At 44.5% G+C, this 25,323-nt stretch overlaps 1 protein-coding gene across 3 annotated transcripts in view; it reads left to right on the top strand.

Annotated features, from left to right (window-relative positions):
- Positions 1-23,680, top strand: part of LOC117241607 (Krueppel-like factor 6) — a 284,714-nt gene extending 261,034 nt beyond the window's left edge. For 2 of the 3 annotated variants that reach the window (XM_033507474.1, XM_033507475.1), the window contains 3 exons: positions 9,364-9,673; positions 14,602-14,813; positions 23,329-23,501. In XM_033507474.1, the coding sequence (XP_033363365.1) occupies positions 9,364-9,673; positions 14,602-14,813; positions 23,329-23,501 (695 nt within the window). Of the gene's footprint in view, positions 1-9,363; positions 9,674-14,601; positions 14,814-23,328 lie in introns of all 3 variants that reach the window. The other variant, XM_033507473.1, reaches the window with a different exon arrangement.
- The last annotated feature ends 1,643 nt before the right edge of the window (positions 23,681-25,323 follow it).

Below are 25,323 nucleotides of genomic sequence, written 5' to 3'. Positions count from 1 at the left end.
GTATCTCACTAACGGTCTCTCGAAGGGAAATAATTCACTGCTTGAAAATGGTCGATCTATTTCGCGACTGAAGAAGGATTAACCTCTTCGCACAAACCGCGAACATACCCTCCGATCTATCCACGTCATGTTCCACGAAATTCAGAATCTCCGTTGAGGCAGTTTGAGGTGCGGCGAGGCTCGATTCAGTTCCCTCTAATAATCCGAGAAAAATTCCAGGATTCAGACTGAGTTCATCGTTAACGAGGGCCGACGATAACGCTCAGTTAACGAGCGCACTTTTTCGTCGCCGCGGTTCTCTCCGTATGCACCGAACTTTCACATCGCGCGGACCTACGATCGTTGCACAGGTGTAGAGGTCGAACCGCCGTCAGAGTTTTACGAGGTTAATGTGCAAAAGCAGGATCACACGGGTCTGCCTCGGCGTACACGTACTTTAGCCTACGCGAGCAGGCACGTAAGCCTGTGATGAATTATACGGCTCGATAAGGTCGTGTGCGTTAATTTATTATCCTTGTAATCGCAGTCCTTCTCTCCCTGCCGTGGCTGTACTTCGCGCTACGAATTAAGCGTCATGCCGCAAAACGGAGAAAAAAGAAATGAATGAAAAAGAAGACGAAGGGGAAGCGGCGGAGCGAAGGCAAAAAAGGTGGAAGAGGAAAAAGAGCAAGGTTCGTCCTGCAAGATGATGATTCTAGGCATCGAGGTTCTAGTTGGAAGCACAGAAAGAACAGGAAACGGAAAAATGCGGAATTTATCGACTGGCTGGCGAAGATCGCGTACGTACGAGCGCGTGCTTGGTTACTTGCTCGCTTGGGCGCAGGTGAAACACACCTGAGCCCGTTCTCGCGAAGGTTAAACACCTGTGACAATGCTCGACAGCGACGCTCAACGTCGCCGTGGCTGACCTTTTCCAAAGCAGCGCTACCTATGCATCGACCGGTTGTCGCGTGTCACCTTCAGCACCATTGTGTCGCTCTGAATGCTCGATCAATGTTAATTTGCACGATGGAAAGCGGGCTTGAAGAGCTTTTTATTAACAGTTTCTCGACGGGACATTTTTCATTAAATACAAGATGATTCATAGATAACGATTACAATATACGATGACATATACTTCGTTCACTTTTTTCGCCATGTGTTTATTTTTTTATAGAACTTCAACTGACGTGCGCCATAAATTTTAGTTGGGATGCTCTGTCGTTAAAGTATTAATACAAGCAAACGTGGTTTCTTATGCTTTACTGATTGGTATTTTTAAGAAGAAGCGACGGAAGATTTTAATCTTTGATTAGAGGACGATTAGAACGATATAGAATCTCGTTGCACGCTATGAATGGTTGGATTCACGAGAGAGATAAATGTGCATGAGATACTTTATGTCCCAGTACTGAGGCGCCCAATCGATGCAGCCTATGAAACCAAGCCTCGAAACGTCATAGAAATATTACCGCTATCTTTCCACCTCAATTTAATCCTGCCGTCATCTGCTTGCTATCTGTCGATGCATCTTCGTGTATAACGTTGCGAACCAGTGTAATCGCGACGTAACGGTTTCCAGTTAAACAACGGGCTTCAAAATCACTTACATAAAGAAATTCTTCGTTGTCACTTACGACAACGACGTCTCACGGATCGTTTGAATTTCTCTATCTAAATTACGCTTATCGAACATAGACTCGTTAGAAGAACAGAAAACGACTAAATACGCAGATCGAAACTCGCTCGTCGTGTGAGAACGTGAAATTACGAAAGAGAAACGGGGCAATTAAAGAAACGGAACGATCGGACGCGAAGGTTGCAGTTGAGGCGAAGAGGAAAGTAGGGGGACAGGGGGAGGCACGACGTGCTGTCGTTCACCAGGCTCATCCGCGAGAGATCACAGGTGAAGGTGCATCGGGAGACGCATCGTGCATGTGCATCTAGCCTCCAGAGGAGAGGTGCATCGTTGCGGCTGCACACGGCTTGGCGCGGTCAGGCCAACCTGCACCTCGGCTCGTCTATCACGGACCGGATAGATTTATCGAGTATCGGCACCTTCGCGTCCCGCGCTAGCCTTCGACAATTTATACACCTTCGCCGGGCTGAAGTGGAGCCGAAGCGGACAGATCCGCGACGAACGTCTAGGCCGGATGACGAGGAAGATTCATCGTCGTAGCCAGCGTGAATGCTACGCCGCTAACGATCATTTTCACCTAACGATCGCGGATCCGACGGTTCTGCCGATAATGCAATAAAGATCGCGAGTCCCACTGTCGAGCCTGTCTTCGGTACTCTTCAACGTGCCCGTTTCCCAGTAGTCTAGACGAGTTCGCATAAGTTTCTACTCCATCGATAATATTTCAGTCGTCCACGAATTCTCGTCGTGGTTCCTGATTATTTAATGGAAGCTTCGATTAAGGAAACCGTCAAGCATATCCGTGACAAAGTAAATTGACAAGAGAGTAAAGTAGCGTCGAGCACCGTTTTAATCATTCACACTTCGTAATGTAAAATACTTTGAAGGATTTTGTCGCGGTGACAAGTCGGAAAACATGTTGCGTCGTTTTTATAGCAAGGGCGCGGTATAATTCCTGTTATCAAGAGTCGACACGTACTAGAGAAGACGGTGATCAAGAGGAATAAGTGTTCCTTCTGAACCTTGTCCACGATGGACTGTACCTCTTCGCTATAAATTGAACCTTCTTGACGAGCATTAAAATGCAAATGTTGGGAGCAGTAAACAACACAAACCCGACATTACTTAAATCACTTCTGATACGTAGAAATAATAAGGCAAAAGCGTGGTAATGATGAAATTTGACGTTGCAACTGCCTCTTTGATCATGTGCAACTAAATCCCCGGCGATACCTTTTGCGAGCTGACCGTGGCTCCATAAAATGTACCGATTCACGAGCATCCGATTACGGAACCGCGATATACGAAGCTCGAAAGTCTCACTTCTGGTTCTACCGGGTCTGATAATCACAGGGGAGACCTACGGCTCGGCGATTCGAGTAAGACGTTACTTTAACTTTCGAACGTTCGATCGCAAACGCATAATTCATTTGGAGCCTGGAAGGTACCAGGACAGAAGGCCTGTAATGCCAGTAAAGCTTCGCAATGCAACATTGTGAAAGGCGTCGATTTGTTATCCGAAACTTTTTCGGTCCTCTGTAATTACAAAGAGCCATATCTTATTTCCCGCTTTTTCGTATAGGCCTTTGATCTCTGTTGGCTCGATCGTCGCGACACGTCCGCGTCTTCTCCACTCTGTTCCTGCTCGCTCATCGGCGAGAAGACTTCGTAAGAGATCACGTGGCGTGGGTGGAACAATTCGAGGCTAGCCGCGAGCGATTTCACCCGCAAAACGCTTCGCTCTCTCCCTTCCGAGACCTGATCGTTTAACAGACGTTTACGATCTGACGAGGGGCAATATCGTCGTTTAAGGTGCCTCCGAATTCGACACTTTCGTCCCCACTCGCAAATTGAACACCGCGCGTCGAATATTATATCCTGCCTTTGAATGAGTAATTTTAACATATATCTTCCCTTAATTTCGTTTTGGAAAGAAACGTTAGAATACATAAGGACTGGCGATATTTGTGCCGCAGCTGTTCGTTAATATCACATATCTTACATGATTTTTTTTTTTTTTCGAGCGATATGAATTTCGAAAAGACAGTATTTAAGCCGCGTAAAAGTTAAACATTTACAATGATAAATCAACGGCGACGATTACTGTACCTCTGAATCGTAGATGGTAAATTTAAAGGAGGGGCATAAATGGAATAATTCAATGGGTTTTGCTTTATAACGGGTATTGCTTAAATGACCGGGATTGTCCTGTAATAAAGTTTCATATATCGTGAACCTTCGAAATTCAAGCGCCGCGTGTGCTCGTTTCGACGTCGACCGTATACGAATCGGCATGCACGAGCTCCGTTTCCGCGTTACTTTCACCGTAGTGGTATAATCACGCCTTTGTCAATTAGCGTGCGCCAGGCGGCGGTTAATTATAATAAAGACACGTTAATGCAACGCTCGGCGAAGAGATAATCGCCCCTTTCTGGGCGTGTATGATTTTATTATGCATTCCTTTACGTTTCTGCTTCGCCCGCTGTTACGCGGTTCAATTAAAGGCCATCGTACGGCTTCTACCTCCGAATTTACGAACCTCCGGCATCGATATAACCCATCCCTGCATAAAGAACTAATTATACCCTGAGTGCTTTAATTTCTAACAAATTGTCATTTTCTTAGGAAGAATCTTAAACCACCGTAACATCTCTTTTCTCCGCTGCAAACAGTAGATTCGATAAAACGCTCTAATTAATGTACAACATTTTCTCGTTTAACGTTATTTTACTTCAAAACGACACTCTCATTACAGATAATTTCTAAATGACTCTCTTTTAAATTAGAAACAATTTTTATTTGTATCGTGCACATTTTCTTATTTGTTACACAGTCGTTATAAGCGATCTTCTTTCACTCGAGTTAAATATATAATGGAACCTATTGTTATTATCTGAATCGTCACAAACGCTACGAACTTTTCGAACAATCTGATGTTCGTCCAGACATATTTCTCCAGATACACGCCAAGTTAATCGCGCTATTACCGTTGACAAGGTGTCTGCTACGCAGATGGGCTAAATTTAATTCTATCGTAAACTTCACTGCGCGTCCGCGTGTGAGAGAACGTCGATAAATTCGAAAGCAGCCCGGTGAAAAAAATCTTAATCTACGATTAATTGGTACAAGAGGGGTCATCGGCTAATCTCCGTTTCGCCGCGCGAAACCGGAAACTTAATTGAAAACTCGCGTCTAACGAGTTCCGCGATGCGGGTGGCATGTCCACCCACCTAGCTCGTATTCGTGCACGCGTATTCAAGAGAACGGTCCGCGCATATTTCTCCGTGCACCACGGCTTACGTCCGGCTGATCGTACAATATATGATAATCGATGATGCTGCACGACAGGTTACCGCGAACGAAACACGATTCATCATTGGACGGAACCGGGCTGAACTCGAACACCGGGTTATCATTTCAATACGAGCACCACTTTTTTCCGTAATTAATATTGATTAATTGATCGAAGCGCGTTTAATGATTGTCAATCAGCTGGCCATTGTGCCGCTGTCTTTGCCGCTTTGAATTCGCGTAAATGATGGCGGAACGCTTCCTGCTGATAGCATTTCCGATAGCCTCGACCTGACCACCTCCGGGGATTGATGAATTTTCTAGTTGATTATTTTAGAAAGGCGCGATAAAGATCTCGTAACGCAAGGTCTCGTATGTGGAAGGTTTTGGCGCCGTTCGTCGCTCAAAAGATGACATTCGAGACAGCACAGGGATAAAAAATGTGATTTTTAAGAAAAAAAAAATGGAAAATTGCGGAACCGACGCCACTTGCTGCATTTGAACGTATACAAGCTTCCGATAAGTGATTTTCACGAAGTTGTGAAAATTAAACGGTGGCAGTACGGTGGCAATTCCTGTTCGAACGATTGCATTAATTTTCCAGACTACGACTACGAAGTTGTGAAGCGACTTTGCCAGTGAATTAATCGAATACGGTTTGTTCGCCACCGGCGATTTCCACTTATCTCTCTTTACCGCCTCGCTCTGTTCGATTGCTGGCAGCAGGGCATTAATGTCCGCCTATTATCCCTCAATTTGGCAAATTCGAAAAATCCACGGTACAAACTCTGCCCATAAATCGGCGGATTAACCCCGCGTTTAACATTATCAATTACCCCCTTGACTGTAGACTCGCCGGGTCATGAAAGTCTTTGAAACGTGTGCGCTCGAGAGAAAGGTGCAAGGGAAGGAAGCAAGAGGAAAACGTGGAGTAACGAAGACGCGGAGAAGGGTGGGAAGATGCAACGAATACGAAGGCGAGACGTGATAAAACCGCGTTATTACCGGTAATGCTCGGGGTTAACTCGGCATAGGCGATAGAAGAAGAGCAAAGTTTGTATCGAGGGAGACGTTCTGTATAGGAAAGAGGAAGATTTTCCAACGATTTTTCAGAAGGTTCAGAATTCTTTCAAAAATTTTCTCCAGGGCAAGAGAACGACACGCGAAGTAATGTTGTGTGATGCGGCATCTTATCACGACTTTGACCAAGGAACGACGGCACGTAACGATTGGAAGAAGGACAACGAAGCAGGAAGAATCGGACACGGGTTAAAGAGCTAGACAAGCGCTGTCAGAAAGTTCTGACGACTTCGTGCTCCATTAGATACCAAAGATCATAGACCTCGAGCAGAGCCACGGCAAGAGTTAATAACCCTAACGAGACGTCCAGAACACAGAGATTCAGAGAGGGAGAAATAGCTGGCGTATCGGTGGGGGAAGAAGTGTCCGAAGCAGAAGCTAATTAAGCGAAACCGCCCGTACTGGCAACGTACAGAAATTACAGTTAATAATACCATGGTGGCGCTCGCTAGCGCGAGTACACGTTCCGAGCTCGAGCGACTGTATTCATAATGATTCCTCGATACGATTGGACGATCGGCCTGGCCGTAGTCTTCTTCCGAGATTCCCCTAGCGATAAGGGCTGGAGAACACGAGGGCAGGAGATGGTATCTGTAACGCTGACTTTTATACTAAAATTTTCCGTGCTGAATTCCAGGACCACGGAAAAGACGTTCCTGGAAACGCGCGTCCGCCATGCATTACGATCATCGTTATTACTCGTATCGAACAGACGACCGCAACTTTCGAAAGGAACGTATTACGCTGGGAGCGTAACGCGATTATAATGATTAATTCGCTTATCGCGAGAACATCTTGGACGTTTTCGACTCGGTAACTCGCGACTTCTCGAATACTAAAAGGGAAACGGCTTTGGAGCGCGGCACGGCGAGGCGTGCGTGCTGTGTCAATCCCAATATTTACGACGTCTCGAATTCAAAGGTCGGTCAGCTGAAATACGAGGCTGCGATTCAATTAAAAATCAATCTCCGCCACGATCCATCAAACCAACGAAACATAGGCGGGGGCACACGGGTTCGCGTTCGTTTTCCACTCATGCATCTTCGGTCGAACGCGTTTCTGGCCAGCTGGCGTGCACCAGAGCAACCACAACGGCCGTTTGCATAAATCTCCAGGTCGTTGATTCACGGCGAACAACGATAGGGACTCGCGTGCGTGCGTGCGTTACGCAATATTCCGCGTTGTACCGCGCGCTCTGCCGCGAACACGTCGTGTCTCTCCCACCGAACGAAATCGATTACCTCTTAATCCCGTTATCTCGCACGGGTTTCTTCATCTCTACGAGAACCAGGAAACCAAAGTGGTCTATCTTATGAAAAGATCGAAATCGAGGACCGAACTATATAAAGAGATTGCCGTCGATTAAAAAATATAAAATTTGAAACTTTACGATAGTCGGTAGTATCGTTTAAAGTATTCTGCGTTTTTTCTCGAGTCAGCCACCGGGTAAACGACAAATGAAACCGGTTTCCCGATACATCCGTGCTCCGTCGAATTGCGTACACGCGTCTCGTGACTCGTGTGACTTTATCGAATTCTCTAGCGAAATTTTTACGCCAGGAACAAGATTTCGAGAACATAAAACGTCCGTCGGTGAACATGGATCTGCTCCTTCCGTGCAAGATGTATACATTCGTGCTACGCGGATTCTAAATACGATAGAATACTACTTGTCGCGGCATTAATTTCAGCGGGACGCTCGATTGGCTATCATTGGTGATTATTTTGGAATCAAGAAAAGTGTCCAAGAAATATTTACGGCGCATCGCATAAGGTAAAAGGTCAACGATATGAGTACGATCGTTCTTGGTAGCTTTTAGCCGAAGGGGGTGAACGTCAATCCCTGAACTTTGGTATTAAATGCGTTTGAAATAATTTGTTCGAAGAAAATTCATCATAATTAATATTTCTCAATTCTTTTTTGCTCCTTTCTTTCTCGAATTAATGAAATAAAGTTGACCACGTTGGAAATAAGTAGGAGGTACGAGTACATGGTTGGATCGAGAAAGGGGCAACAACGTGAATAGCGATGGAAGAAAAAAAGATCGAAATGGAGAGGAAAAGAAAAAGCTTGATTAAATTGTAAAACGCCTCATACAGAAATACATAGCAGCAGCCATTTAGCCGCGTTAATCCATCTTGATGTTGCTCGTGTTCGATGGTGTCCGATCGTGGAGGCGAACTTTTTCTCTCCGCCGGAACAAATTGCGAGTAATGAGTAACGATACCGCGGCGATTTCGTGTACTCGAAATTACGCGGCACTAATTACCGGCATTTACCAGCAAACGAGCCATTACCACGTAACGAGGTAAGCCTTGGAAATTACAATTTTACATCGATTACGCGGCGATCGAAACGGTGACTTCGATAATCGAATGAAAGACGCGCAGATAGCAACGAACCACGGTCAAAAGTTAAACCACCGTGTCAATATTCCACACTCGTTCCAAGCCAGATTGCAGCGTCGATCGATCGCGAATCTATTGGCCTCGCTGTGTATTAATTAGTAACAGTAATGTCACGGACGAGTTTGCATGTGGCCACGTGGGTGAGCGGTCGAGAGAGAATCGATGGGGAGTGAAAGTTAGTTCTGAAGCAAAGCAGGAGAAGAAAAGTGAGTAGAAATAGATCGAAGAGGAGAGGGGAAAAAGGGATGAGGAAAGATAAAAGACGCTCGTGGAGCTAGGTCAAGAAGGAAGGCGAGAAGAAAAGTATAGATGGTAGATAAAACACGGGTTGCGACAAAAAGTAGCAGCAATCGTAATTAGCGCGGTTTTTGCGGCAGGTAGTTCGCGGTAGGCCTGTGAAACGATTGAACTTTCAGCTAAATTTCCTTTCAACCCCGGGAAACATTGCCCGCAACCCGTGGCTTGTAGATTAGCAGAGTTTATAACGGAAGATTTACGACAATGTTGCACGGGTGCCGAGGCACGTCGGCATAAATCGCACGTTTAAATAAAATATACAAGTGGAAAAAAACTGGCGTTAATAACGGCCGACTGGTTGTTTTCCTCGATCGTTCGATGCATCCGACAGCTCCGAGCGGTATCCTATACCAAACGCGTGCTTTTATTCTCTGACTGAAAGTGGTATCGTTTCCTTAGAACCATATATGTCACTCGCTGTATAATCTACGATTCCACGAAATATAGTAATTAACGGGCAACACTAACGAACTCGAGCTATTTTCCACATTTATGCGTCGGCCAATGAATTAACGATCCATTGGACGTTTCGTGTATATAAAGCTCGATGAAATGACGAAATACTCTTAAATAAATGAGATTATAAGGTTGCCAGTGTTTCAGGTTGTTCGATGTTGCGCCAGTGGCCGGTTAATTAATATTCCATCGTTCTTTTTTTTTTCTTACAGTGTCGCCGCCTTTGCCGCCTCTGGGAGAAACAGCGTGGGAGAGAAACCGGGAACGAGAGCGCGAGAGGGTGCGAGAGAGGAGCACGGAGAACGAGCACAGGGAACGGCAGCAAGAAAGAGAATCAGGGATCAGAGAGAGGGAGCCGCGGGATCGAGAAAAGGAACGGGATCGCGATAGGGAGAGGCAAAGGGACAGGGAAAGGGACAGAGAGCGGGACGTGTCGGTCCGCATGATGGAACCGCTCGATCCTGTCTTCGTTTCCCCCTCGGCGGCCCTACTCGCGTTACAGAGGATAAAGGAAACGTCCCTGTAAGTACTTTTACCGATCGTATCGCGGTAACCGCGGCGAACGAGCCGATTTTTACCACGCTCTTGACAGATGTGTAGCAGGGGGCGCATACACCTTCGTACGTACGCTTTTTTCTTCTTATAAACGAGTAACAGGATGTGCTCTATTATCGAAGAAAGTAGAACTCGGAGTATACAACTGCTGGCTTATTCCTAGAAGCAACATTGTCGACCGTATCGCGTTTGAAGCAAATTAAGCGTTCCGATCAAATTTTATATTCCAGTGGAAAGATTACGTTGCGATATTTACTATCTTTTCTCGCATCGTAAGAACGTCTGTGCACACTGTACATTTACGAAGCTTCATAGAAATCGGTAATAGTCCTTAAATACGTGACAGTTCGGAGTAGAATAGATTGAGAATCTAACGTAAGCGTCAATTACGCCATTGAATGGAGTCGACAAAGGATTTACATAGGCTGCCATCCGGCTAGCCAGGGCTGACTTTATTATCAGTTTACAATCGGTCGAAAACAGCAGGATATCGCGGCCGGTCGGTCGCCGCGCCGATGCGATGGTTACGTGCCGTCATATTTCATCGAATGTACAAGCACGTCCAGGGTTAATAGGACGAGATCGTGCACCCGCTGTAAATCTCGTTTAATTTGCTCTCGTGCGCTCGCGAGTGTCTTTTCCATTGTCAAGCGAGCGTTCTGTGCCCGATCTCGGCGAAAAGACCCGACGTTAGAAAACATAGTAATCTCGTGACACCCGGGTGCACGCTAACAAACCTCATTTCATACAGAGCGTCACGATTTCTTTTCAACGTATGTACGTCTGTACCAACTGGATGACGAGTCTCGCGGATCGTTGTGAATAATAATTTTACCTCGTCTCTCAGTGCCACGATGACGGACGATGACATAACGGTCTGTCTATCCTCCTATCTTGGAATTCGCCTCTTGATCCTTGCTTCGGTGTCAATGACTTTATTAGAGCTTCTGAACGGCCCTCGAAGTCCTTAGGCTAACTTTGCTGTCGTTCCTTCTCGTTTCGTTTACGGAAACATTTCATGCTCGCAAATGTGGACTTATATGGTTATATAGTACATTTATTCCGACTTTAACTCTTGTCACCGTAACCAACAGTTGATATAACTGTGAATTTACGTTGTTTCGCCCCTTTGGACAGATCGATGCCAATAATGGTACCCGCGGATCGTGTCCGTAGATCACGCGTACCGTGAAATCGTCACCAGTATCACGGATCGAGGCCTGTCTTCTCGTGTCCCAATGCCGTTAACCGATAGTTATACTTTACGTTTCTCATAAATCTCCACCGGTTGGTTCGTTGTCTGTTTCCGTCTGGATGTACGTGCACGCTGGCGACTTCCATACGCGAGCCAGGTACGCACGTGTACACGCACCGTTGTACATCGGTACCCGCATGTCAGGGCCCTCCTGCGGAGGAACTGCCGCAAGCTTACAGCAATACTTCACGACAAATGTACTTTCCAGTTCCTCCTTCGCCTTTCCAGCGAACCACGCGGTTACGGCTTCGTCTTCGAAACAATGATCCATTTGGTAGTCCTCCTGTACACGCAGTGCAGGAGATTTCGACGCCGAGGAAGCTGATGGAATTATCGCGGAATAAATTGCCGCCTGGATTCTGTATTGTCGTCGGGAACTATGGGCATATTAATTATCACGAAGAAAGAGCTATGCTACGAGTTTACGACGCGGCGGTTTCTGAACGTGTTAACGCGAATGTGATCTATTGCTGATAATTCCTTAATTATTTCGACTATTGCAGTATCGTAAACAGTATCTTACACTATCAATGTAATCCAAACTCAACCAGATTAAATTATTTGGAGAAGGTTCAAGACAGCTTCACTGTTAGTGATTTTTCGACTAGTATTTGATATACTAAAATTGATATAGCATATGATATATATATATATATACCTGAATGCGCTAGTTATAGTCCACTCAGTGTCAAAGGTGGAGTTGATTTTGAGTATTTATTCTGACAACGAGGAGACGTTATTTAGTCAGTTGTCCAATAAATCACATCAAATCTATCTTAAATTGATCGGAAGTTAGTTAGAAATTATTTTTATTCTCATCCAAGATCCCAGTTCTTGGCTTTTAGTCCCGAAATAATCATAAGAACTATTTTAATTCCCTTCCCTAGTTTTATTTAAATTTCACTTACAGAAGAAGACCGCTTATTTTCATCTCGTGATTAATCTTTTTTAGCATCTCTCCTCTCTATACAACTTTGTTTAGAGCGTTTATTTCTACGTTGATGTAATAAATAATTCCCAATTTTCTTTCAATCTAGAAATCCAATTTCAAATCTCAGAAAAGTCCCGAGCTATGTTTACGGTCCGTATAATATTTACGTTGTGTGAATAAATACCGCAAGTATAAAATATCCGACGCGGCTTAAAAATAATATCCCACTATGTATCGTCCATGAAATTACGCGATCGTTCTAGGTGCGAAACCATCAGAAACACCTCATAGCTGTGTTTGAAAGAATAAAGCCATAAACGCAGGTCGAGGTCGTGAAAATCGGAAAATCGTGCGAGAGGGTTTTGTTCTCCGGCAGCGGGAGGATTGTCGGGATAGAAGCGAGTCGGATTATCGCGAGTAGAAGCAGATTTATGCCAGTTTAAACAGCGAGCTGCGGGTCTGGTTTACGGCACGAAGCGTGCGAGGCCAGGCTTCGTCCCGATGAAATATGGTCTGGCCAGGGATGCGTCAGTGGTACCACTGGTGCCGTTTTATCCAGTTAACGTGAAACGCGAATTCCACATGGTTTCGAGGATAGAAACGCGTCAACGTAAATTCTTCACACGTGGACTAGTACCGATTCTGAAATACGATCGCTTGATGCTAGAAATATCAGACCAGCTTTCAAAAAGATCAATTTGTAATTTTTCATAGAAATTTTATAGATACATTTCCGCATCGATGTTAAAGTTCCGAGAACGGTATCGTTTCACTGTCTTGAGCAAGTTGCTTGATCAAATCAAATAAAATTGTGAGGTACTTTAAATTATCTTTTTAACAGTTAGCCGCGACGATCGATTAGGCGAGACAATTGACCGTAAGTACGAATTTGGCTGCGAAACAAGTTTCGCCGGGTGTCGACTCGCAAGATTGATCGATTCGACACGCCTCGCTTCTTTTTAGTAGCTGGAGACGAGTTTGAACAGCCGGTGCAGAAGAATCTTTTAGTAGATGATCGTTGGTGATCTTGAATCGATAAGAAGCGGTGATTCCAGAGTCGTAGAACGATTATCATTGCTTAACGAGAAAATCTACAGCAATTAGCCTGTTTCTACAGTTCTAATTTATCTCGTATTTATTTAGTTTTCATTTGTTCCTTTTTACAATGAGAATATACATATTTATCATATGAAAACAATTAAGGTTTACAAGCAAATAGAAAGAAAATAATTACAAAAGTTATAGTTCCCGAATAAACTTGACAGGAGCATTACGTATCATTTCGCTACTTTTAAAATGAACGCACGGAAGTTTCAATGTGCTTTTATGATTAGTTACTCGATGATCTAAGTGCTTTAAAATTATAATAAACTGCCGCGTAAATTGCGAGCCGATTGCAAACGATAATGGAATATCAACGTTTACCCCCATTGGCCACGGTATAATGGACAAATAATTCATGAATATGCATGGGAATGGAGTGCAAAATGGACCACGTTTCGACGAAGGGGCTTGTGATTTATGAATGCATTTAAAGTGTACGCTCCACTACAGGCTTACACGTACGATATCAAGGCTTTGAAAAGAAACTTAATAAAGAGACTTGATACAATTACGTAACTATCGCTGCGATTACTACTTGAACCATATTCGCAACGAAACCTACTTAAAAGTTTTCGTTTAAAGAATTCTATCGAATCAAAATTCCTTCTATTAATTCATATTTCAACTTCACGTTTCTCTACCTATACAGCGAAGAATAAGGATTTAAACATTTTCGCCTTCGTTATCTTCGAATTCTCACGAAAGTTACTGGTTACTGGAAAGTTACTATCTGGTCATCCATCGATAACAACCGATTATTACATACTTCGAAATCTATGAATCCGTTATGGAAAATCACAGGTCGTCACTCGAGCACTTGAGAAAATATATGTGGCTGATTGACAGCTCTTTTAATACGACCGTGTAACTCGTACATCCCGTTAAAAGATCTGCGACCAACCGTTCTGTTGCTCTGTGTACGCTTCCATGTAATCGCGCAGATTAACGTAATGACCGTCGCTTCTTTCCCTCCTCCACACCAGCGGCCACAGCTCGTGGTGTTATTCATAAGGCAAATTCTTTTTCTCTAATGTGTGTACACCGACGTATTTGTTCCGTGATCGTTTCACGTCGCAAGCAATTTCACTCGTTCTTCGTTCGAACCGGTCATAACGCATCGGAACACATCGATCAATGAATAATGCATACCAAAAACTTTCTGTATAAATCCATGGTGAATGCGGCCGGATCTGTCGGAATCTCTCCGTCGACGAACGAGAAATAAAGTACGATGGTTGGTCGATAGTCGTACGCAGGTAAGATAAAATAACGATGAAGACGTCTTATCCATATCTGAATTGAAATCACGGCGGGCGACTGTTCCTCGAATTTCTTGTCGCCCTTTCGCTCGTCGTAATCAGCGTCGCTGCGGGAATCGGACATAGTTCGGTGAATCGAACAACGATACGCTGCTAAAAGGTGGTCATGCGCTGTCAAACTCGGTTTCGATTGTTTCGCGTGTTGCGTAATTGGCCAGGATTATTTTTACGAAAGAATCTTTTCGTTTCTTCTTCTTCTTCTTCTTCTTTCGAAAGGCACTTGTTTTATCGAATTAAATCAAAGTTGATCGTAAATATATCTGAAGGTGTCTGTTTGAAATTTCAGGGTGTTTCACAAGCGTCCCGCGCTCGCGAGTGGGTTAGGAATCGGCGGCAGAGTAAACGCCGGTGTTGGAGGAAACGGCGGTAGTTTAGCGGTGGACAACGAATGCGGCGACGCGTTGAAGAGACGCAAAGTTCACCGATGCGACGTGGCGGGCTGCGACAAAGTGTACACGAAGAGTTCTCACCTGAAAGCTCACAAGAGAACTCACACCGGTAAGTGTAAATATTAAATTAATACCTTCGCTTAAGTTGATGCAACTACTTTACTTAATTACTTTACTTAATTTAGCTTAAATCCAAATAGATTCGAAGCTAGTTTTATTTTTATCCATTTTTATTGTTCGGTACTTCGATCGAGCCCTATGCGCTTGATTGCCTGGCGATGATTCACGCACGCTAGTCATAACGATCACGGACGTAGAACGCGAGTTTCGTCATCCTCAGCTCCGGTCCTTCTTTTCTCTCACCGCGAGGGATCACGCCGGTTCATAGGTGACGTTACCGTTTCAAGGTGACGGCGCAAGGTGTGCTCACAATTACGAGAAGAAACCGAGCGAGCGGCCCGTAACACTTTGAACAGGCGGCCGACGAACAGAGGCTAATTGCTGGGACAATATTCCCGTGAATGGCTCGTTGTGATTCCACGCGGTCGCGTTTCTTTGCGCTTTCGTTGCGTTGCACAAAACTCCGTGGTCTGATATTCCCTGCGATCCGACGCAAATGGTAAAAGGAAATTCTCCTTTTTGTTCGCCGCAATTCTGACCTCGCTTTAACGTGCTCCCTTAGTCATTAGCCGATCTTCCCACGTTAACTCCACCGGGGGCAGTGTTATTAACAAATAAAATAGCGAGATTCGTCCCGATATAATACTTAACTCTAACATATAGCCGATGGTTAAAAGGCCTGTCGCATTGGATGGGTCAACGAGCCGCGACCGCGAGCCATTACTCATGGACCGCCTTTGATTCTCAGTCGAGATACTCGAACGGAAAAGCGCGGCAAACAGAAGTCGCGTTGGTTACGAGGATACACGTGACCGGCCGCGCGATTTCAGGAATTTTTATCGATACTCTATGCGGGAGAAGGATTCGGTAGCTTGGCTGTTTGCTCACGCTGCTGTTTGCGACGCTCGCCGAATGCCAAGCATATTCGTCCCATAGAGTGGGTTTTTCAAGCGACCAATTGGAAGTCTACGAAGAAGAGGGTCAGGGGTCTTCGACATTCGCACGGCGAATCGTATGGCCTGGTGCCGCTTAGAAATTCGATAGTACGGCCAAAGTGACTACACGCTGAATACTATCCATCGAGTATGCATTTTTAGACGCGGCCCCCGCGTTTCGTTGGTACAGTCATAGCCGGCCATTTATTATCGCCTCGCGAGAACCTGGAAGAGGTCACACACCGTTCGTTTCTCGGTCTATACACATCGCGGCGGCCACAACCACACATGTGTGTACACAACGTCGAAGGAGCCGCGGCTTGAAGAATTTCCGGTGGATAGGTACCTTCGTGAAGGCATTGCCGCCGTCTACAGAGTGCAGAGGCGGCGGGGAGAGGGCGTGGTCGTGAGAACCAGGATCTTTTGTCTGGTCCATGGTTCAACCAAGACGGTGTAACCGCGGTGCTCAACCTGGCCCGAACGGTCGCGGCCGTGGGATTCTCATGCGAAAAATTATAATTCCGCCGCGTTTCTCTACCATGGATGTTAGTTTTAGAGACATAATGGGACGTGAGATTTCCCTTCCTTCTTCCGTTTGCTTTTAACTTTCCAACAATATGCTTCTGCTCCGTTCTACATATAGTTAACGACAAGAAAAAGAAAGTGACAAAATACAGTACGAATTGGTGTGCGAATTATGGGCCTTAGACAGTGACAACGAAGACGATGTTAAATGTTAAATTTCATTTAAATGTCAGAGCCGGGAACGTTTGTAGTACGTCGTATAGCCACGCTTGCTGTAATAATTGTTTCAGCGATTGTGCAGCACGGTCGTAGAAACGTGGACCGGCATGTCTATCCATCATTCTAACACCGCGATATTATGCAGCCATCGAGATATCTTTACGATGGCGGATATACTGGCACTCTGGATGTGGGAAATGCCAATTCATTGATTACTGTAATTTCTACCATTCCACGGCATAAATCGTTCTACCGCGGATCGTGCTCGCGGCGAAACGGTCGCTCCGTCTGCTCCTCCAAGTGTTGGAATTTGTCTCGTATGAATAACCTATTGTTCCAAAAGGTCGGTAGAAAACGGGGTTATCAGAGGCGCCGTGGCAGTTTTGTTAAATAATTTTACACGCGGTTTATCGTCTGGTGAACTCGCGATAACTATGGTCGTCGTATGGTATGAAGGTTAAAGTAGATGAACGATGAAAAAAGTTCAGGAATTCAAGGGTACTCGGAAATTGGAGGTTTCTTTTATCACAGAACGAGCACCGAGTGATCGATAACATTTGGTTTTAAAATGCACAGTTTGCAGCGCATAAATCTTTCATTTATTAACGCGATTTCTCTGAAGTTAAAATCAGAATGAAATTCCGAAACTTCCATTTTTTGCTACTGACAATTCGAATTGTTGGTTGTCGGGCGCCATCGTTCCGAAATCGATCGGCTCCCACAACCAACAAGCCGAAAAACAGCGAATCGAAGCCAGCTAACCATGATTGATGATTCTCACGGCTCGAACAGTAGAATTTGCATCGAATTTATATCGTGCCGCTCGCAAACTGTATAATGGAGTAATAGCGGGCCGCTGCTACCGCTTTCGATATCGTGTATCTTCCCGAACACACGCCACGAACATCGGAAGTTACATTGTGCGGCCAGGGGAGGCGAAATATTACGAGGATACGGTAAATGCCGGCTACGGTTCTCCATAATAGCGCTGCCGCTTTCACGATGCGCTGATCGACGTGAAGCACACCCGCAGCCAGCGCTAATAAATACTTAATCCCTAGATTATCCAAAATCGCTCGATTCGTACGATACGATCGTACTTAGTCCATGAATGGCGTACGTAAAAGAACGAGGCGACACGAGAATCGCTAGATGAAACAGCGTGACTTTTGGTAAACAATGGGAGTTTCGGCAAAATCTCGTGTATTAATTAAGGCGTATTAGCCTCGGTATAAACTAGACAACGAGCTCTTCGTGTATCGAAGGAAAACACTGATTTCTCGTCCCTTCGTGGACTCAAGGTATATCAGACCTACCATTAACAATGTACTTATGCATCACTGTTCGGGACTACGATTACCTTTGCGGAGCACAACTTCCTTGCGAGCATGATCTCCGTATTCTCGTTATCTCGAAGCCGCCGTTTTGAACATGGTTTTAAACTAAATTCCTTTTTTTTTTCTTTACTTCAATCGGCCATGGTCGGTGGATTTCGGGCCGTTCCGCCACGGGTAATTTGCCACGATTATCGGTATCGCGGTGATTATCGTTGCGATCGTAACTTGGATCTCTCTTTTTTTCCGCTCCTTTCAGAAAAGGAAGAAATACGTTGGCGTTATAGCTGGTGGTTATTCAAGAATCAACGATGATATGCCTCATCGTGAGAAAGAATGAAATTACTAAATAAATTGGTTGTGTAAACAAAGTGGGTAACAGTAAATGCTAAACCATACGACTCGGAATGAACATGTTTCCAATGCAGCTACCCATACGAAGAAGGTAGCAGAACGGTTTCTCAGTGGGTAACGCGTTAAAATTCATTAGTTTCCTCGGTGTGTGTCTTTCCTATCGGGCGCAACATTAATTGAAGTAACCGGTGATCAAAGGTATATACGGTTCGAGGTTTATTCTCAGGAAGGCCTATTTCTCGAATCGAGCGAGGCAAACACAATTAAAGCTGTTCCCAGCGGAGACACGCTCACAAATATTGCTGTTAGGCAGTCGGCGATTATTTAATTCCCTTCAAAACCGGCTAAGTCTCGGGAATCCTGAACTCGCCGCAACGTTAATGGTGGCCCGTTGATGAATCGGCTTCGGCGCGGTTAATTGAAGCTTCTCGAGTAACGCACGAGCATCCCACTGTTATATTTTATTAAAGCACGATAACGGCGTAAATAATGAATGGCGCGTAATGACCGCGATTAAATTGAATCGCGCGTCCGCGAGTTATTACATCGCTGCAGTATTTCTTGCCGCTAACGAGTGTTGTTATTTACAAGAAGCCCGTACACCGCGGGAGTAGCTGGAGGGCGCATTAGGCGGACACCACGCAGAGTTGACAGCGCAGCGTCTACCTTTCTGTATCTACAACACCACCACTACCAAGTTTCGTTCTTTCTTTCTTTCTCTCGCTTCTCCTCCTCTCATTTCTCCCCTTCTTTCCCCTTACATTACTTGTCAGCTCGATGCTCGTTACCGACACGCATCGCGACGCTTCGTCCCGCTGCTTTCTCACCGGACACTCGATGTAATAATTATGGGGGCAAAAAAATAGAATACTTTGAGATATAGGATTGTGAGAAGACAGGATGATGGGAGTTAATTAGGAGACCTTGGAAATTCAATTCTAAGACTACCGGAGCGGTCACGATTACGTCGTGGCCGTCGTGGGTAATGACGAGGACGTCGAGGAATGGCGATTTATGCTTTCGAGGGAAATTGCGGACTTAATCAAAATTGATACGTCTCGAACAATCACGCGATCTCTTTTACGCCTTCGAAAGCATTCATCATTCGTAGTCGATGCACAGAGAGTTTACTCGTCTGAAGAACAGGGCAACATTCATTCATCTTTACAGCACTTGTCGCCCATATAATTACATATTACGGAACTGTTCCGAACAGACGGGGAACGCGTTACCGCGCGAATCTTGGCGAGATGCTGATAATTGCCAGAGATACATACATCCGAGCTGGTTTCTTAATCATCCCTCCGGGAGATTCTCAAACGATAATGGGAAGCACTCTCTCTCCACGTTCGAGGATCGAACGGACGAAATATCGTTGTCCCCCGTGTCATCAACACGACAGATTCGACTCGCGATGTTTTACGAGTTAAGAGCCTCGATCTTCGTAAAATATCGCCATCGATCGTACTCGTTGTCCTTTTCTTCTCCTCGACCTATCCATACGAGACGACGAGCTTCTTCCTCGTCTTATAAATAACATAAAACGATTCGCGCGTTGAAGCAAAACTGAATATGCGTTCAAGTTGTATTTTACCTTGCCAGCTTCGAATAAATTTCCGACGATGAATAATTATCGTCTTTCTCTTTGCTTTACAAGATAGAAAACTCGCGATCAATGTTGAACACATAGTACTTGTTCGTACGATGTTCTTCTTTACCGTTTAGTCCGTAACTCCACTCCGCTTTGACAGAATGAGGAGAAAAAAGTAGCCAGCGGCAAGTTGTCGTTTAACGATTCCGTTAAGTAGAAGCCTCGCAAGACGTTGAATAAGAAGTTCTGTTAAAAACTCACTGTCGTCATAAAAATCCTGTTATATCTTCGAATAAAGAACGCGAACAATGGAGAAGCGTTTCGTTGATGGACGAATTTATCTGGAATTAAGACGTTTATTTGTTCCATTGGTACCGCGGGGCATAACAACGGGGAAGAACCGTAAATGCCAAGACGATTTTTGGATTGTCGGATTTAAAAGACCATCCGAAGATATACGCTCGTAAACTCATTAAGAATAATTCCTCGTTAAAAGGGGAGCTGCTATACTCTCTCTTTTTACGTTGAATTATTAAGCTATAATATGAATCGTGTTGCAGGAAGAAGTCGCGATATGGTTAAAAGTACCGCGAAGGGTACCACGTTTAATTATGCCGTGTCGTTTTTAATTAGCGTTTATCGTTGACCCACTTGCCGAGGTTGTTCAATAAGCCGGATCGAAGTGATTCTCCTTTCTCGTAATCGATAATTTTCACTTTAATAAATGACGTTAATTTAATCGAAGATTTCTCACGAGATCACGACCTTCTTTTCTCTCTCCTTCTTTTCCATTAGCCGGATTAGACCGCGTTTCGCAATTCAATTTCGATTCACAGACGTTAATTCTTGCGATATTTTACGTAAACGGACATGATACCGTTCCAATTAACGTTAAAGCGGCTATTAAATTGGAAAAAGGTATGGTTCGTTTTCCTCGAGCTCGTTATACCGAGCGTTGTTCCAGTACGGAGAAAGAGAATAAGAGAGGAGATCTTCTTCTTCTGGTGAGCGGACGAAACGAAAAGAAGAAAAAAGGAAAAAGTTCGACACGCATCGCGTTGGCTTAATATAACATGGGATTTATACGTGCCGCGACATCAGAGTGACGTTACAAATGAGTGGCTAAGTTCGCTGTTGCGGTTAATTAATGGAGCCGGACGGTATAACGCGGCGTTAATCTATGGTGCAATAAACGTAACGCTGCCTACGTAAAAATCCAATCAAAATGCATTAATAACAGGAAAATTAATGCCTTCTTGGCGGCGTGTTTGCGCCGGTGCTTGCACATTGGCCGATATTGCGTGCATATGCACGTCTCATGGCGTACGTGTTCGTGCCGCTCGTAAATGGACTAATTACTCGCAATTACGTAACGGTCGAGAGCACGGCTTTTTTCCTCGTCATTAGTTCCTCGTATTCCCAGCGAATTACATAATAATATTCAGTCAATGGGCGTTGAAACGTTAAAACGACCGATTTAGATATCTACCATCGTTTCGTTTCAAACGATCGGTCCGCTCGCGCTTGTCGCGCCACGAATCGGTTCTCCGCTTCTTTTTGATCGTACATGGAGCAATAACTCTCGGAAAGCACAGCCTGTTTGAACGTCCATGTGCTACATCCGTGTTGCTGGGCTCTTTCGTATCATCCTATCGATCGTTTAAAAACCCATCTAATAAATTACCAACAGCCTACGCTGTAATATATCGAAAGATGATCTCCCGTGCACAATCTATGATAATATTCATTCAGTTATCAAAGAAATCATGACACATTTGATGTTGTAATTAACCGAGTAACGAGCGAGCTTCGAACAAACCTGGAGCATTCGAGCTTGCACCGAGCCACCGATGTCCGATAATCGTGTCCCTGACTTATTCGAGTATCGATCTACGGCAATTCCAGCACGACGAAAAACGCGTAATCGTCTATGTGGAACGAGAAAATCGCGTGGTGAAGGTGGCTGGTCCGAGTCTGTAAAAGAGATCGAGGATCCAACGGTGACACGCGCGAATATATCGATCAAACGATGGTGCTGTGTACTTTTCACGAGATAGAAGCTCGCGATGGAACATCGCCGTTCCGTCGTCCCCCATTATCCACGTCCACTCTCGCGGTTTAATGGGATCGGGAACTGGCTGCCTGATCGCACCGTTCGATTTTCTCCGGCTCGTCCTCGTCTCCGGTCTCTCGAACGACGGAACTTGATAGCGATTGCGTCATCGAGTTGTGACCAGGCTGTTTCTACATCTAGACGGCTCGACGACGGCTACGTTTTTAGACCCTAAACCCTCTTACTCTCGTTTTCTGCCCGTTTCGTCTCTTTCTCTTTCTCCTTCTACCCGTTCCCACCTCTGGCGAACACGCCGTCTACATCTCCTTCTCTATCCCTTTCTTCGGCAAATCGTGCAGAACACCGGACTGAGAAATACGCTCGGTGACTTGCATACAATAGAAGAGAGTGATGGGCAGTTTTCTGAGGGATCCGGAGTCGTTGCAACGCGCGACAGCTGTCACGACGTCCTTACCGAAGAGAAAGAGAGAGAGAGAGAGGCTCGGCTCGATAAGAGTCAAGAATAAACCTGCGGGCACACCGTGACGCGAGTCACCTCGGGTAAACGCTCGGAAATGTACCTGTATCGACGTATACTCGCAAATACCGAGGCGATATTGCCGTGTGCATCGATGCTTATCAAGCGCGCCAAACTTCGATCGAGTATTTTACGCCGACGAAAAACGGAGCGACGTTGGCTTTCGGAAATAATCGAAGGGAAATCGAACGACAGGAAATCGAGGTTAATTTTGGTCGTAAATTTATCGCGGCATATGCTGCTTTCTGTGGGATATTCGAACGATTTGTCAGGGCATTTTCAATTTTAACGCGATGTAAATTTATCGTATCGCTTTTGTAACTTGCTGCTGGCTCGTTCGATATTTCGAATCGACGATACTTTGTTCGGAAACGAAGCCCCTGAAGAATCATTAGAAGCCAGTCAGGTGCATAAAGGCTGGCAAATGACCGGCACCACTTTTCAATTATATCTTTTGATCGTAAATTTGAAAACGCATAAAACGTATCCCTATAAATTGCCCAAGGACGTGGACTTTCGTTCGCATAAGAAAATAAGTGGCTGTACTAAGAAGATTATGAAAGGAATCGGGCATACGTGTGCATACGCATCGGGCCGTAAATCTAAAGCGAATCCAGCACGAGGTTTTATGTTTCACCACGTTTACGCTTCTCATTACGTTTCAACGCAAATTACGCAACAATGCGGAACGATCCTACCATCTCGTTGGTTTCTTTTTTTCACGCGATTACACCGATACAACTTGCTGATCAATTCTCCATTGGCTTCTATCGTTTCGAATGCAACGATCCCCTTGTAACTTTGAACTTGGTAAATTGCACCAAACAAACGACGTTAATCGACGAAAGTTTTTATAGCAAACTCAAATCTTAACTCTATTAGGTATTAACTAAACATCAAGCTCTTACCCTATGTTTGGAGCAAAGGTTTATAAAGATTCACTGATTTGTTGCAGGCGAAAAACCGTACCAGTGCACATGGGAGGGTTGCACGTGGAAATTCGCTCGTTCTGACGAATTAACACGGCATTACCGCAAGCATACGGGCCAGAAGCCGTTCAAGTGCCATCTTTGTCAGCGATCGTTTTCGCGGAGCGATCATTTATCGCTTCACATGAAAAGGCACTGATAAAGAGGACCATCTAGCCGTTGGAGGAAAGATAGAGCAGATCGAAGAAGGGGTAGAGACCGTTTTGTCTCGGGAAACTGGGACACGAATCGTGATCGTGGACGACGACGATGATTCTTTTTTTTTTTTTTACATTCGGGACCTGAAGAGCCTCGCATCGTTGCTCGAATCGTTTTCAACGAGAACGTGAAGAGTCGGAGGCGGAAACTAGGAGAAAAAAATGAAGAAGCAAACGAATCGTTCATTAGGTTTAGAGGTTTAACCCATTTGCATCCAAGCGCGGAATAATCCGCGTACTGCGACTGTCTTCTATCACCCAGCGCGGATTATTACGCAATCGGACGACTGTCTTCTATCTGTCTTCTATCAGTCGCTAAATATTCTTCAGATATGAGAGATCATGTTCGACCTGTTTGTCAGCATCTCGCCTATATCAGTTTATTGTATTGACCATTTTAAAGAATTCCACGAGAAATAATAAGATTTAATTTCTTTTTTTTTTTTAAATAAATAATTTTTTCTTTTTTTTTCTGTTATAAAGAATGTAAGATGCGATGTTTACGAAGCAACATTGTCTACCAATCGTTTTAAATTTCCGATAAACTATGAAGAATTTGGATGTCATTCACTGCACCTACGACCGACCGCGCGTGATAGGGACCAGTCCTCTTAAGTAGGGCCATGATGCAAATGGGTTAATCTAATGGAAATATCATTGCAATTATTGGTGAATAATCGTGCGACGAGCCTGCTAGCAATCGTGACAACGCGAATCGTTGAAATTTTTTTACTTTGTTTCTTGTTGTACTGCCTCTGTGAGAGACAAATTTCTATTTTCGATTTGCGTTGTTTTTATGGCGAACGTACGTAGCGTAAGAGTCGTTGATATTTAAAATATTCGATGGAAATTTATTTATTCTTTGTGCAGGTGTATTTAAAAGAAAAACGGATATCGAACGAAGCTTAGCTTCGACGATAGAAGAAAAAAAAAGCGAGCGTAGATAGTAGAGAGGAGCGATTGCTGCGGGTTTTCCGCAAGTAGCACGCGGTCACTTCTGTTTTTAATTCTAGCCAATTTTTACTTGTTCGTATGTCCAGTTTGTTTTCATTTTTTTTTTTTTTTTTTTTTTTTGTACGGTTAAATAAGGCCAGCTCAACTAGTCTAGAGCACCATATGTATCGTCTATTGCGAAGAATAGAGCCAGTAAAAGGAGAAGAAGGAAGTAATATCGTTAAGGTAATTAAACGGTTAATAATTAAAGAGAATATCGAACTCCGGTGACGGAGCTTGGGACTTAGCATGCTCAGTTAAATAAACTACAAATCGTGATCGTTAAACATTTTTTAATGCATTAAATAGCGATTTATCAGATTATGCACAAAGAATTTCGCGTTTAGGGACGGACAATCATCGATGTTTTCATTGTCAAAGAAAACAAGGGAATTTGACGCTCTGAAAGCCAGTATTACGTGTGCATTAAGCAATAGAATTGTGTATACTATCGACGGCATTGCGATGCTTTTACGAGTCTTTCTTTCGTTCGATCATGCAAAAATTTCTTCGGTCGTATCGGTAAAGAAGCCGGTATGCCTTTTCAGCCATGCGTATACACAAACAAGGTGCCAAAGTAGAAGGTGCAAACGTATTGTGCGAACGAAGATGTCCATTGATACATTACGCTCAATTGTTAAAAAAGAGAGAGAGAGAGAGAAAGAGAGAAGAAAGCAGATCGAAGAATTATTTTTTAAACGCTTTTGCATCCCGTTCGTCGTACACGTTACCGCGATACACGTCTCGTCGAATCGTGCCACGTGTCAAGCA

The sequence above is a fragment of the Bombus vosnesenskii genome, unplaced genomic scaffold (genome assembly GCF_011952255.1).
Source record: "Bombus vosnesenskii isolate JDL3184/JDL3185 unplaced genomic scaffold, Bvos_JDL3184-5_v1.1 scf7180000016261, whole genome shotgun sequence".
NCBI classification, from domain to species: Eukaryota; Metazoa; Arthropoda; class Insecta; order Hymenoptera; family Apidae; genus Bombus; species Bombus vosnesenskii.
Note: the sequence above shows the minus strand (reverse complement) of the source record. Positions and strands in the feature narration are given on the sequence as shown.